Source organism: Chaetura pelagica, unplaced genomic scaffold (assembly GCF_000747805.2).
Source record: "Chaetura pelagica isolate M959 unplaced genomic scaffold, ChaPel_1.0 scaffold485, whole genome shotgun sequence".
NCBI classification, from domain to species: Eukaryota; Metazoa; Chordata; class Aves; order Apodiformes; family Apodidae; genus Chaetura; species Chaetura pelagica.
In genome coordinates, this window is record NW_009953315.1 from 259,710 (window position 1) to 271,900 (window position 12,191).

The window sequence follows — 12,191 nt, forward strand, 5'->3', positions numbered from 1 at the left end:
TGATTTCATGCACAAAAAGGTAGATCAGGTAAGTAAGGTTAGCAAAAATGGGTGTGGTTTTTAGGTGTTCAACAAGAGACCAGCAAGATTTCAATTCCACTGAAATCTCTGAAGGTTTTACTAGGTTGACCTCAAATGGGCAGCTGTTCCAGAGCAATGGAAATCCTGTTCTCTGTTGTGAAGAAGTTAATAATTGCTTTTGAATTAATCATTTAAGTGAATGTGAAAGGCACGATCCAGGAAGATACTCAGTCTGTGACTCAGAAACCAGGATAACAAAAGTAATGCTCTGCTACTTCAGTTATTGCTTGAATCTTTGTCCTCAAATGCTGCAGCTTTTTCTGCCATTCAGTCAAGATATTTTTGAATGTTTGATCTGTACTCCACTGTTTGTTCAATGTAACATGGCAGGGTAGAGTAGGTTACCGTACTGTCAGTATAAATTTGAGCATCTTCCATTTAACTCACATTAGCACAGCGTATGCTTCAGATACTTCCCTCCTTTCCACAGCATAGTTCTCATTCTAATTTTCCTTCCCTTTCCCTCAGAGTTGTCATCTTATTCTGCTCATGACCACACAGTCATCATTAATTATACCCTATGAGAAGCTTGCTAGGTCATAAAATGATCAATCTGACTCCCAGGTCACTAAATTTAACTTCAGACAGTGAAGGTCTGGTTTACATTTTCAGTGATCTCCCTTCATCCCTATATTATGCCTCTGTGACTATTTCCCAACAAGGTTTATATAAGTGTTCCTCTCTGCATTGCATTTCATTGCTGTTACTGAGGCCTTGATCTCACCTCCATGCTTAAACCCATGAATCACTGGGTGATACAACGAGGCCTTGTAATGGCTTATCTTGTGATTTCATTCAGCTGATAGCCATCTGACAGTCTGTTCTCTTCCATGTAATGCCAGTCATCCCTACCTCTGCAAATAAGGCTTGGGTGCCTGGTTGAGAGCCACGATTAAAGTAGGAACGGAACCTATTTGTTCCTTGGTCTCAGACCTGCACCCTGTACACATTTACCAAAAATCAAGTTATTTTGAATGTCAGAATGAGAACTGAAATGCCAATTCAGTGACAAATGTCATGACACTGTGTTTGACCTACTTGTCAGGCAATATTTCAGCATGAAGTCCTCATAACCCAAATAGCCAGGAATAAAGAGTACTTGGGCTGAATCTTGCAGCACTGTACCTAGTATTCAGGAGCCATAATGGATTAAAAGCAGAATGGTAAAGAACTTTTACATTTCTTACATTTCTTTTACATTCTTTATTTACATTTCCTGCATTTACATTTCTTTCTTCTGTGATTTCCTTTGCCATATGCATTTTCAGAGTTGAACCAGCCAGGACTGATGAATAAATCCCCTTTTTAAATTTTATTTTCTACAACATGAAGGAAAATAAACCCTAAATCAGGAATAAAGAAATTCAGTACGATTTTCTCTCAGTCTGGTTCAATCTGTTCTGTCACCCTTGTAAGTCACTACACACAACAGGTTTCACAGCCACAGCAGTTCCTTCTGCATTATGCACCTTGGTTACCTATATGAGGTACGACATGCTCAGAGTGCCATCCTGTGACTGTGTGAAATACTGCACCATAAACGTAAATTCTTTTGGTGTTTTGACGTGCACTACTACCCATGATGATGGCGAATGCCCCCTTTTAAAGGTGCAAAGGGGATTTTTCACTGTTACATGCTCACAAATTACCATGACACTGCATGCATTATGAAGAGGATTTCCTCTCTTCTTCCCCATTCCTACATATTTTGCCACATATGACTTTTAATAATTTGTATGGTCAAAGCCAAACCAATTGGTGCTACATTACCAGATGCATTCCCTTGATTTGTTCACGTTTGGGTCACTTATTTCAAATCCCCAGATGTACCTTTAGTTCCTAACCCTGCTGTGTGAAGCAGAAGGTGATGGAGGAGTTATGAGTAAGGTTTAATTTCACTTCTCATATGCTGTTTCAAAGGCTTGACCCAAATCTCTTTGTAGCCACCGTAGTCAACTTCAGCTGGCTTTGTGACACATAAGCTTTCATGCTTTATGTTAGAAACATAAGGCCACAAAGCCTTCCATTCTTTTAAATTTGCATCAACTCTGTTCAATAAGACTTAACTTCTGTAAGTGGCTTTTCCAACTAAGTACTGTGGTTCAAAAGGTGATGGAGGAGTTATGAGTAAGGTTTAATTTCACTTCTCATATGCTATTTCGAAGGCTTGACCCAAATCTCTTCGTAGCCACTGTAGTCAACTTCAGCTGGCTTTGTGACACTTGTTATAAGCTTTCATGCTTTATGTTAGAAACATAAGGCCACAAAGCCTTCCATTCTTTTAAATTTGCATCAACTCTGTTCAATAAGACTGAACTTCTGTAAGTGGCTTTTCCAACTAAGTACTGTGGTTCCTCAGTTTAGTACATTAAATTAACTTTAATAGTAGATATAGAAATTCACCAGTTAAAACAAAAAGGGCTACTTACGGGCAAATCGTGAAAGCGGTCGTGCATTTTTGTCACCTGTCTCGTTTGCAACTGAAAGGAGAAAACAGAGACAAATAAAAAGCATTCAAATTAAAATGTTACATTGAGTAATGATAATAGCAATTCTCGTGCATATAAGGGAGAGAAGACTGTTCCCACGAACAGCATCTGGATATACACACACAGGCATATAATTATTTATTTATTTATTTTTAATGCCACCAAAGATATTACTTTGCATGCTTCTCTGTCTAGTTCAGTTTGGCTTTCAGAGTCAGGAAGGCACACCTCAGGCACCTGCAAGCATTGTCTTGGCCAACATAATAATTGAATCTTATAATTGCCCAACAGTCAAGCACTAGCCACTAATAATAATTGGCAAGATATGATTCCAGTCATCCTTACACATTCTATTTTATATTGGGCTGGTTTTTAGGTCTTAAATAAAATGTCATTTTTGTCTTTTATGTTACTGAGTACAGTAAGAATTAAGTGAGATTATTCCACCTATATAAGGAAATGCACTAGCAATTTTGGAAGCCCAGGGGATCATTTAAGAGAAAATTAAATTAAATTTAAGGATCTGTGCCTGGGTCAGATTAAGCCTCTGACATTTAAAACTGCATATATAGGTAACACCTAGGATAAAAACAACCACATACAAATCCTTCTTTTTCTGCCTCAGATTCATACTGGCATAGCTCTCAACATTTCTGTGACCCAGGCGGGTCACTTAGTCAAGAGCATAAACGACTCTTTGGGGTTGTCACAATATTAAACTACACCTGAAGAAAGAGGAACACCTGAAGGAAAGGAATTATCACCCTGACTTTTTGTTCTGTGTAGCTAGAATAATTATGAGGAACAGCATTGATGGGCACATAAGGACAAGAGCGTGTTAGAAGTGCACACAGAGACCTTGCCAATTCTTTGCTTTCTTTAAAAATGCTGTTTTCTAGAGACAAGATCAACCAAGCTAAGAAAACCTAGAAAAGGATGCAAAATACGACCAGACCTACTCGCCTCCCCATCTTGACCTGTTGATGAAAGTGGCTCCAGGATTCATTGCAGTGAACAGAGGGACCTTCTAACAATTCTCTGCCTCCTTTTGCCACCATTAGCCAGTAGATGGTGCCCTTAAAACACTGGTGCCTCGATCAGACAGAGGAACTCGCTGGGGCCCTGAGGTCTTCAGCTCTCCTGCAAGACTCCCTGCCGTGGCTTGAGTCCATGACAGGCACCTGCAGCACAAACCCCAACCAAATAAGGCCTTGCTGGACATTGTGTGCAGAGACACCAGAACGTCTACACAGAGTAAGGCAAGTCCAGAGCAGTTCACAGGTTCAGAGCCAAATCTGGCTGTGCTTGAGGCGACGGCACGGTGAAGGAGAAGCAGCAGGGATCAAAAGACTTGCACCCAGTGAGACCAAAATCCGGTCAGAAACGACTGTTATAGCCCATATGTAAAGGTCAAGCAGACAGATTTTGTCTTCAACTCAGTGGTCACAGAATCATAGAATTGTTTTGGTTGGAAAAGACCTTTAAGACCATTTAGTCCAACCATTAGCCTGACTCTACTTAGTCCAGTGCTAAACCATGTCCATAAGCACCACATCTACGCATCTTTTAAACACCTCCAGGGATGGTGTTTCAACCACCTCTCTGGACAGCCTGTTCCAGTGTTTGATAACACCTTTGATGAGTAAGTTGCTTCCAATATCCAAGCTAAACCTCCCCTGGTGCAACTCGAGGCCATTTCCTCTTGTCCTATCACTTGTTACTAGGGAGAAAAGACTGACCCCACCTCACCACTACCATCTTTCAGACAGTTGTAGAGAGAAATAAAGTCTACTGATGATGGCTAGCACAGGGTAGGCTGAGAGACTGCCTGCCAAACTGGTCCATTCTGGGGTTGTAGGTATCTATCTGCATTGCAGAAGAGCCTGGACAAATCCATAACATGCACTGATATCTCAGCTGGAACATCAAGTGAACTGTTAGAAGGAAAGAGCCTGCTGAGGGCCTTTCAACTGTACTCTTATGCACTTTAGAGTATTTCCCCCACTCCAGTGGCAGATGGCACTCCCTGGTCGCCACGGGTTTTAAGTGCACACAAGGTCTCACCTTTGTGGCACCTTCCAGCTGAATGTTCCACCGAGTTTCAAGCCACTCCACCCAGCATCTGTGTTTGGACAGCTCAGCTCTTAGACTCACAGTATCCAACACAACAGGTGTCCCCCCCTTAAAAATAAGCATTTTTCAATTCTAGGCTGCACAGGTTTGGTTTTGGTTGCCAGTGCTTTCCAAACATCAGATGGTATCATATACAGAGTAATGTCCTTCCATCTGCCATACAGCTGCACAGAGCAAAGGTGCAGGTAGAGCAGCAAAGCAAGGAGCAGGACAGAAAGCTCTAGGAATGCTGAATCTGAATTTCTAGCAACATTCCTGGTATTTGTGAGCTAACTGCTGACTGGGAATTATCTGGGACAGACAAGGTGTGTGTAGGTTAGATCTCAGATTTCTTTAGCCCTGCAATCAAAAGGGGAAGGATTCAGAGGCAAAGAGCATTTCTGTTTTTGCTCTGTCCAAAAAATCTTAGATTTTACTTGATGCAGTTTTTACTGAGGAAATTCTGTGCATATATATATATATATATCCTACAGTTGTCTTACAAGAGTCTTTTGAGATGCAAAGAGCTAACAGACCTATGTATGTAACACATGTAAATGAGAAAGGACTTTTTCATCCAGATGGCCTGAAATCTTCTCCAACCTGTGTTTATTCAAGTTTATTAATAGTAATATGCTTTTGGGAGAAAGCATGTATGAATTAATGAAGCTGGAGAAAGAAGCTGAATCTCTGAGCGAGCTAGTGATAACCCACACAAAAGATGATTTCCGGTATTTCCAAGGATTTCCTGTACCACCATCTCTTCAGATACTCTTCCCCAGCCACACTCTACCCTTGTATGCTGAAGTCTAGGCTGATTTCCACCTCAGATTAGATATTTACTTCATTCTCCTAAGTGAGTGGGACCTTCTTCAGTTTTCATCCCACCATTTTTTCATTTTATTTTTTTTTAATACTAACCATGCATATTTGAAATTAATTTCCATTCTGATCTGGATGCAAATAAATCTTGGTGAAAGGCATAATGCCTTATAATGAGGCAAATTCTGAGAGGTTTTATCCAGCGCTACATAAATTGCAAGCACAGGAACCATGCTACCAGTGCACACATTACTGAGCCAGAGATTATTCAGGCCCCTCATAAATCGGTCACCCAGTAAGTTTTTAGAGTATTGAATCCCAGTATCATGTGGGAAATGCCAGCAACTTAATATGATTTGAACTGCTCATGCTGTAAACATCAATAGCACAGGTGGCATAAACAAAGCCTATAAAACAAATTGGTACACAAAGTTACAAGAACAGGCAGCAACCTTTTGATGACTTGACTGTCTCTCTGGACACCATTAGATTCTTATTGGTTACAACAATTAAGTAATAAAATCAATTACACAGATGGAAAAGGCACAATATGTGCCTCTTAGACATACCCAGAAATCACATAACACATTTGTTATAAGAGCTATGTTTCAAAATACTTCTGGAAGGCATGAAAACACAATCTTCAGTTAAAGGTTAAAGAAAGTGTCTCCACCTTGATAAGCAAGGATGGCAAACTAACAACAACAGATGAGCAGGAAGCTGAGGTTCCCAATGACTTTTTTTGCCTCAGTCTTCACTGGACACCTCTCTCCTCACGCCTCCCAAACTGAAGGACCTCAAGATGGAGACCAGGGGAAGGAAGTCCCTCCTACTGTAAGTGAAGACAAAGTTCGGGATCACCTGAGGAACCTGAACATGGGACCTGATGAAATGCATCCTGGAGTCCTGAGGGAACTGGCTGACACAGTTGCCAAGCGACTCTCCATGATATTTGACAAGACATGGCAGTCAGGTGAAGTTTCTGGTGACTGGAAAAAGGGAAACATTACACCCATTTTCAAAGAGGGTAGAAAAGAGAACCCTGGGAACTACCGACCTGTCAGCCTCACCTCAGTGTCTGGTAAAATTATGGAACAGATCATCCTAGAAGCTTTGACAAGGCACATAGAAGACAGAGAGGTGATTTGCAATAGCCAGCATGGCTCTACTAAGGACAAGTCCTGCCTAACCGACCTAGTAGCTTTCTACAGTGGAGTTACTACATCTGTGGCTAAGGGAAAAGCAGTGGATGTCATCTATCTGGACTTTTGCAAGGCCTTTGACATAGTCCCTCATGACATCCTTCTTTCTAAATTGGAGAGATATGGGTTTGATAGGTGGACTGTTCAGGTCCAAACACTGAACTCATAAACTTTGACCCTGTTAGCACCTAAAGACTGCAGGGGCCCAGATGCTGGGTTTTGGAGGTGAAGGAAAACAGGAGCAAACGTCAGCAACTACTCACACCAAAACCACCTTCCTTGTACCAAGGCCCACATTAAACATATTCTTAACCTCAAAACCAAGATACAGTCTTTTGGGATCTATTCAACTATAAACATGTGTTCTGTAGAATGATTATTCTCCAGCTTTCTAAGTTCACAGAACAAATTACTCTGGTCACATGAACTCCAGGCTGTGCTCATTCTCAATATCTGCTATGCCAGCCTTCAGAGTATGAAGAGCACAGCCCCTCTGTCTCCCTGGCTATGGACATAATACATAGGCCTCTGGCTGATTCAGCCACCAACAGTGTGTGATGGACCCATAATTGCTTGCTAAGAGCTTGAAAATTATTTTTAATCAGGAAATTACAAAAAATCATATATATGTGTGTGTGTATATATATATTAAAAAAAACACACTTCCCCACTGCAAGATGATGAAGCTACCTTAACTTTTGGCTTTTAGAATATGATTATTTTATATTTCTTTTTTTTACCTGGAAATGTCCAGGCTGATTTTCTAGATTAAGCTGTGATGTCATACTTTTGGTAGCTCTAACAGATTGTCCACTGTAACAAAACCACTCACATCTCTCTCCTAGGGATAACTATACATTTAGAAAGCTTGGTTTAGGTCGTGTATTTCTGTGCAGTGAATCTAAGACAGATAGATGGAAGTAATAAACCATGCCCATGTGGGCTACCATGACTTCCAACTCACTTTCATTAGAACATATATCATCAAAAAATGGCATAGTAAGCAGAGACACAAAATTAGTATCAGATGTGGTAGCAAGACATTCTCATGACTGGCATACCCTTGTCCACCAGCAATCCTCTATCTTTGAACTTCATCCACTCCTCCATTGCTCATCGTGTTCCCCTCAACTTGTAGCACTTGAGTCAAAGTATGGCCATCAGTGGATGAGGCCAAACCCATTTGCCTCTCTCTCACACTGCACTCCTTACCCTTTTAAAAATCATAATTCCACTGTACAAATACCCAGGTACATTCCTGCATAGCTGAGAGGCAATCATCCCTATCTGAAAATGAGGATGCAGAACAAAAATCAAGTGTTTGTGCCACTTTCTGTATTACTACAAAAGCAATTGCTGTCATAGGATGTTCAGCTGCCCCAGCCTGCCTATGGCAGATTGAAATGGGGAGAAAATCAGAGCAAAAATCTGCAGAAGCTTCTTAAGTTTGTGCTTTCCTTGAGATACTGGTTTTCTTTTCTCTCCACTCTTTTTGAGCCTGGAAAATTTAAATCTTCCCAGCAGAAGAATGGGAAACATCTGACTCTGGCCTTGATTTTCTAATCCAAGAGACATGTGCCCCATCACAAAGCTCTAAAAAATAAGCTGATCACCTTGCAATTCTGGACACCAACTGAGACAGACCACTGGACTGCACATGCCTTAGTCTGGCTCAGTTTAGGTGACTTTTAAATATTGGGGTTTCACTCAGATATAGCCCTTTATAGTCACCAATTATGATGTGGTTACACATCAAGTAATATCACTCTGAATGTAGCCCCCTTGTGCAAGTGGACACTAAGTGTCACAGCCCTGATTTCAAGTCCTTTGCAAGCCAGCAGAAATTATTTATTTTCCTTTAGGGTCACCAGGTCAAGTCCTGAGGAAGAATCATATACTGAACCAAGCTCACAACTTCAGGCTTTGACTTCAAACACAGAACACCAAGCCACAGAATACAGGCAGCTGCCTGTACAGCCCTGTGACACCACCAAGTCACTATCTATTTCATAGCTCTAGATAATAGGGTGATGTCTAAATGAAAAGAAATTTCAAGTGACTCACAGAAGAGTGGTTCAAAACTGTGTCAGAGGACATTCTGTCTTGGCATGAGGAAATATTATTTTACAGAGAAGGTGATCAAATCCTGAAACAGGCTTCCTGGAGAGGTGGTTGATGCCCCATACCTGTCATTGTTTATGAGGAATTCGGACGATGCTCTAATACCATGTGTTAACTTTTGGTCAGCCCTGAAGTGGTCAGGCAGTTGGACTAGGTGATCACTAAGTCATCTGCAAGAGCAGCAGGTAAGAATTGAGCTAAAAGGGCCCAGAGGAGCCCTGACGAGGGGCTGTGCTCAACGTTACAAATGACAAGAAGCAAGACCCAGGGGCCACCCTGCGGGTCTAGAAAGCTTCCTCCCCCCAGATGTGGGGCACGAGGGCCAGCTTCATGGAGCAGGAGCAGCAGGCACCTCGCCAAAAGGGCCCAGAGGAGGCCTGGCATGGGGCTGTGCCTGGTGCTGCAGAGGAAGGCAAAAACCCCTGGGGAACCAGGGCCAATCTGCCCCTGGAGAAAATTCCTTCCTGACCCCAATAGAGCTAGCAATTGGCTGTTCCCTGACCATGCGAGCAAGACCTGTTTCCTCTACCCAAGGGCTGGTCATGCATCCTGGGTGAATTCTGATTTAGAACATAAAGAGAGAAAAAGAAGGGATTTTTCCCAATTTGTTGGAATTTGCTGGAAGATAAATTGAAGATGCCTCGTCGAAAGTTGCAGAACAGTTTATCAACTGGATTTCCAAAGGGTGTTTTGGCAGCTGAAGAGATTACTCTGCCAATAGAGCTGTTTAGAAAAAAAGAAAGTTTTGAGAAGGATGTGTGAAGTGCTCTACAAAATATTTGTAAAGAGTCTATGGATGTTTCCCATGGAAAGTACTGATTTTTATTCAAAAGCTAAGGCTCTTTCAGCTTTGGCACCTTTTAATTTTACAAGAAAAACTGAGTCTTTCTGAGAAGAGAGCAGGACTTGTACAAATTAAGTTGAAAACTCACCTTCCTATTAAAAAATGTCTTTCAAGAAAATGTACAACCCAGCCACAGCTGTGCAATGGCATTAGTCCCTAAATTAATCCCAGAGGAACACCAGTTAACAAGGAAGCTATCTACTTGGTTGTCTGATTTATGAAACCTCACATGGCATATAAGGCTCATACTGAATTTCAACCTACTGTCACCTTTAAGACACTTGTTTTACCCATGCTCTTATGCTTCATAAAATGAGCTTGCAGAACTGCTGTCAACTCCAAGTCAGCACCAATTCTTTTCATATGAATAACCTGCTGTGATGTCTGATCAATCATAGTTAAATTGTACCACCACTTATATACAAAGCTCTGTAATAATATTTGTCTGGCACTTCTGATACAGTAGAGCTTCTTTATGTAACAGTTAATATTAACACACTTCAATAAGAAATACATAGATCAATATAATTTTCCAGGGGAAAATATTTTAAAGACTATACATTAGAATAAATAAAAAGGCAAAATAAATCAGACTCTGGAGGGACATTCAAAACTGCTTCTTTGTAAGAGGGTTTTCATCCACTCTTGCTTCAGTCAACTGGAGGGAAGATCTGAATAAAGCCATAGTTCCTTCTCTCACCTTACTCTGACCATTCACTGAGATCCATTGCTTAGCACTGCTCCCAAAGAGTTTCCACTAAGACTGGATCAACTGTCAAATGCTATGATTTTTTATAAACTTAAGCTCCCAGTCTCTCCTGTCATTTCCACATCCACTTTTTCTCTTTCTATGAATGCATGAATCATAATGAGAAATCACTCTGCAGTCCATTAACAAACTAAACATAGCACAGACTCACAGAAGTACACAGGTTATTATTATTACATCTGCCTTGATATTAGGGGTTATCAGCACTGTGAAAAAATACCTGAAGTTAGCAAATATTCCTGTGGATTTTATTAACATTTTCATTCTAGTACAGGCATTATGAAATAATGGTATTGTGGTAGGAGGAAACTGGCAGAGAAGACTTGCTTTGCCACTATATTAATATCTTACAGTGCAATAATCCTGTGCTCTATAGAGTCTTAGACTGGTACATTGAGGGGGGAGAGCATATGGTTTTAAAATGCTGGCAGCATTGGATCAAAAATGCCACAGGCATTGAAGCAAAACCTTGAAATAACAAACACTCCATGCTGGTCCAAGAACATATTCACCATGACCAGACCAAGTGCCCTGTGCTGTGCCTGGCTAATTCAACAGCAGGGCACCCTGCTTCAGAGAACCAGTAATTCCCAAATGTCACATTAAAGATGTAATCAAGGCTACAGAGATTTTTGTTAAACTGAGCGTAAGGATTGTACCTTCCTGAGCCTTAGAAGAGTTTCTACAAAATCTTAAACACTTCTGCAATAACTTCAGAGGATCATTTTACAGCAACTGACTCCTTACAGAATTTTCAGATGCCTTTAGGAATAAGAAAGGACTCCAGTAATCTCTCTCCCTCACATGCAGCCTCTAGAAAACATGCCTGAGAAACAGAAGAAAACCAGAGTGAGAAGATGGGTAAGTCAGTAACGTTCTTCACTGTAGGAGCTCTCATTCAACCAGATCAAGAACAGCAGTGTTAGTAGAGATATGCAATAGGTATGAAAGCCTCAGACATTTTGGACCAGTGGGTAACACCGTGGGACATAAGAAATTAGACCATTCGTTTTTTTTCACAACACAACAAAAAGTGAAGCTAAAAATACCAAATCCACCAGACTAAAAATATTTGCATCCTACTCAAGTTATGAGAGGAAAAAATCCTTTTAAGAGATTCAAAGAGATGTACTCTATAAGCATGCACATCTATTGTTCCCAAGCCCATAATTCAACAATTCTGCCATGAGTTTTTCTCCTGTGGGTCTTCTCCAATTCAGTAGATGTCACTTCAGTAAAAACACAACACAAAGCTGACATTTATTGAAAATGGGCAGAGACGCATGAACTCTACTGCAGCAAAGAGACAAATCTAAATGTTATCCTTACTCACGAATTTCCACTCAGTTCAGTGGAAGCAGAATTGCCTCTGAGATGTGGAAATAATGAAGAGAAAATTCTGCTTTAGGTTGCACCTAAGAACAGGCTTGCAGAGGCACTGGTGGGAAGCCTACTGAAAACAAAGGGGTTGTGTGGGAGTCAAGGAAAGCAGAATTTGCTTTCCTTCACCTAGAAAAGGAGCATCTTTTCTACTGCACAAGTCACACCCACCTTTATCACTGCTGCTTGTTTATTGCAGTCCCACTAATTTGCAATTTTCTGGGCATCAATGAGCATGTACTATTCAGAGGGAAGAGTGGCATTGCTGCTGAGCACTCAGGTCAGGATTTGAGGCTATTTTTCTGTATTTCATGATACAGAAGGAAGGAAATGAGCTCCACAAGAAGACAGCGAACAGTTAGTTTTCAACC

The 12,191-nt window shown here is 41.0% G+C and overlaps 1 protein-coding gene across 1 annotated transcript in view; it reads right to left on the reverse strand.

The window, feature by feature from the left end:
• PDE1C (phosphodiesterase 1C, calmodulin-dependent 70kDa) overlaps nucleotides 1–12,191 on the reverse strand; it is a gene marked incomplete at its 3' end in the record, with an annotated part of 292,309 nt that overhangs the window by 254,520 nt on the left and 25,598 nt on the right. Inside the window, exon 2 of the mRNA XM_009998092.1 lies at nucleotides 2,511–2,561. Coding sequence (XP_009996394.1) covers nucleotides 2,511–2,561 — 51 coding nt within the window. The remainder of the gene's footprint in view (nucleotides 1–2,510; nucleotides 2,562–12,191) is intronic.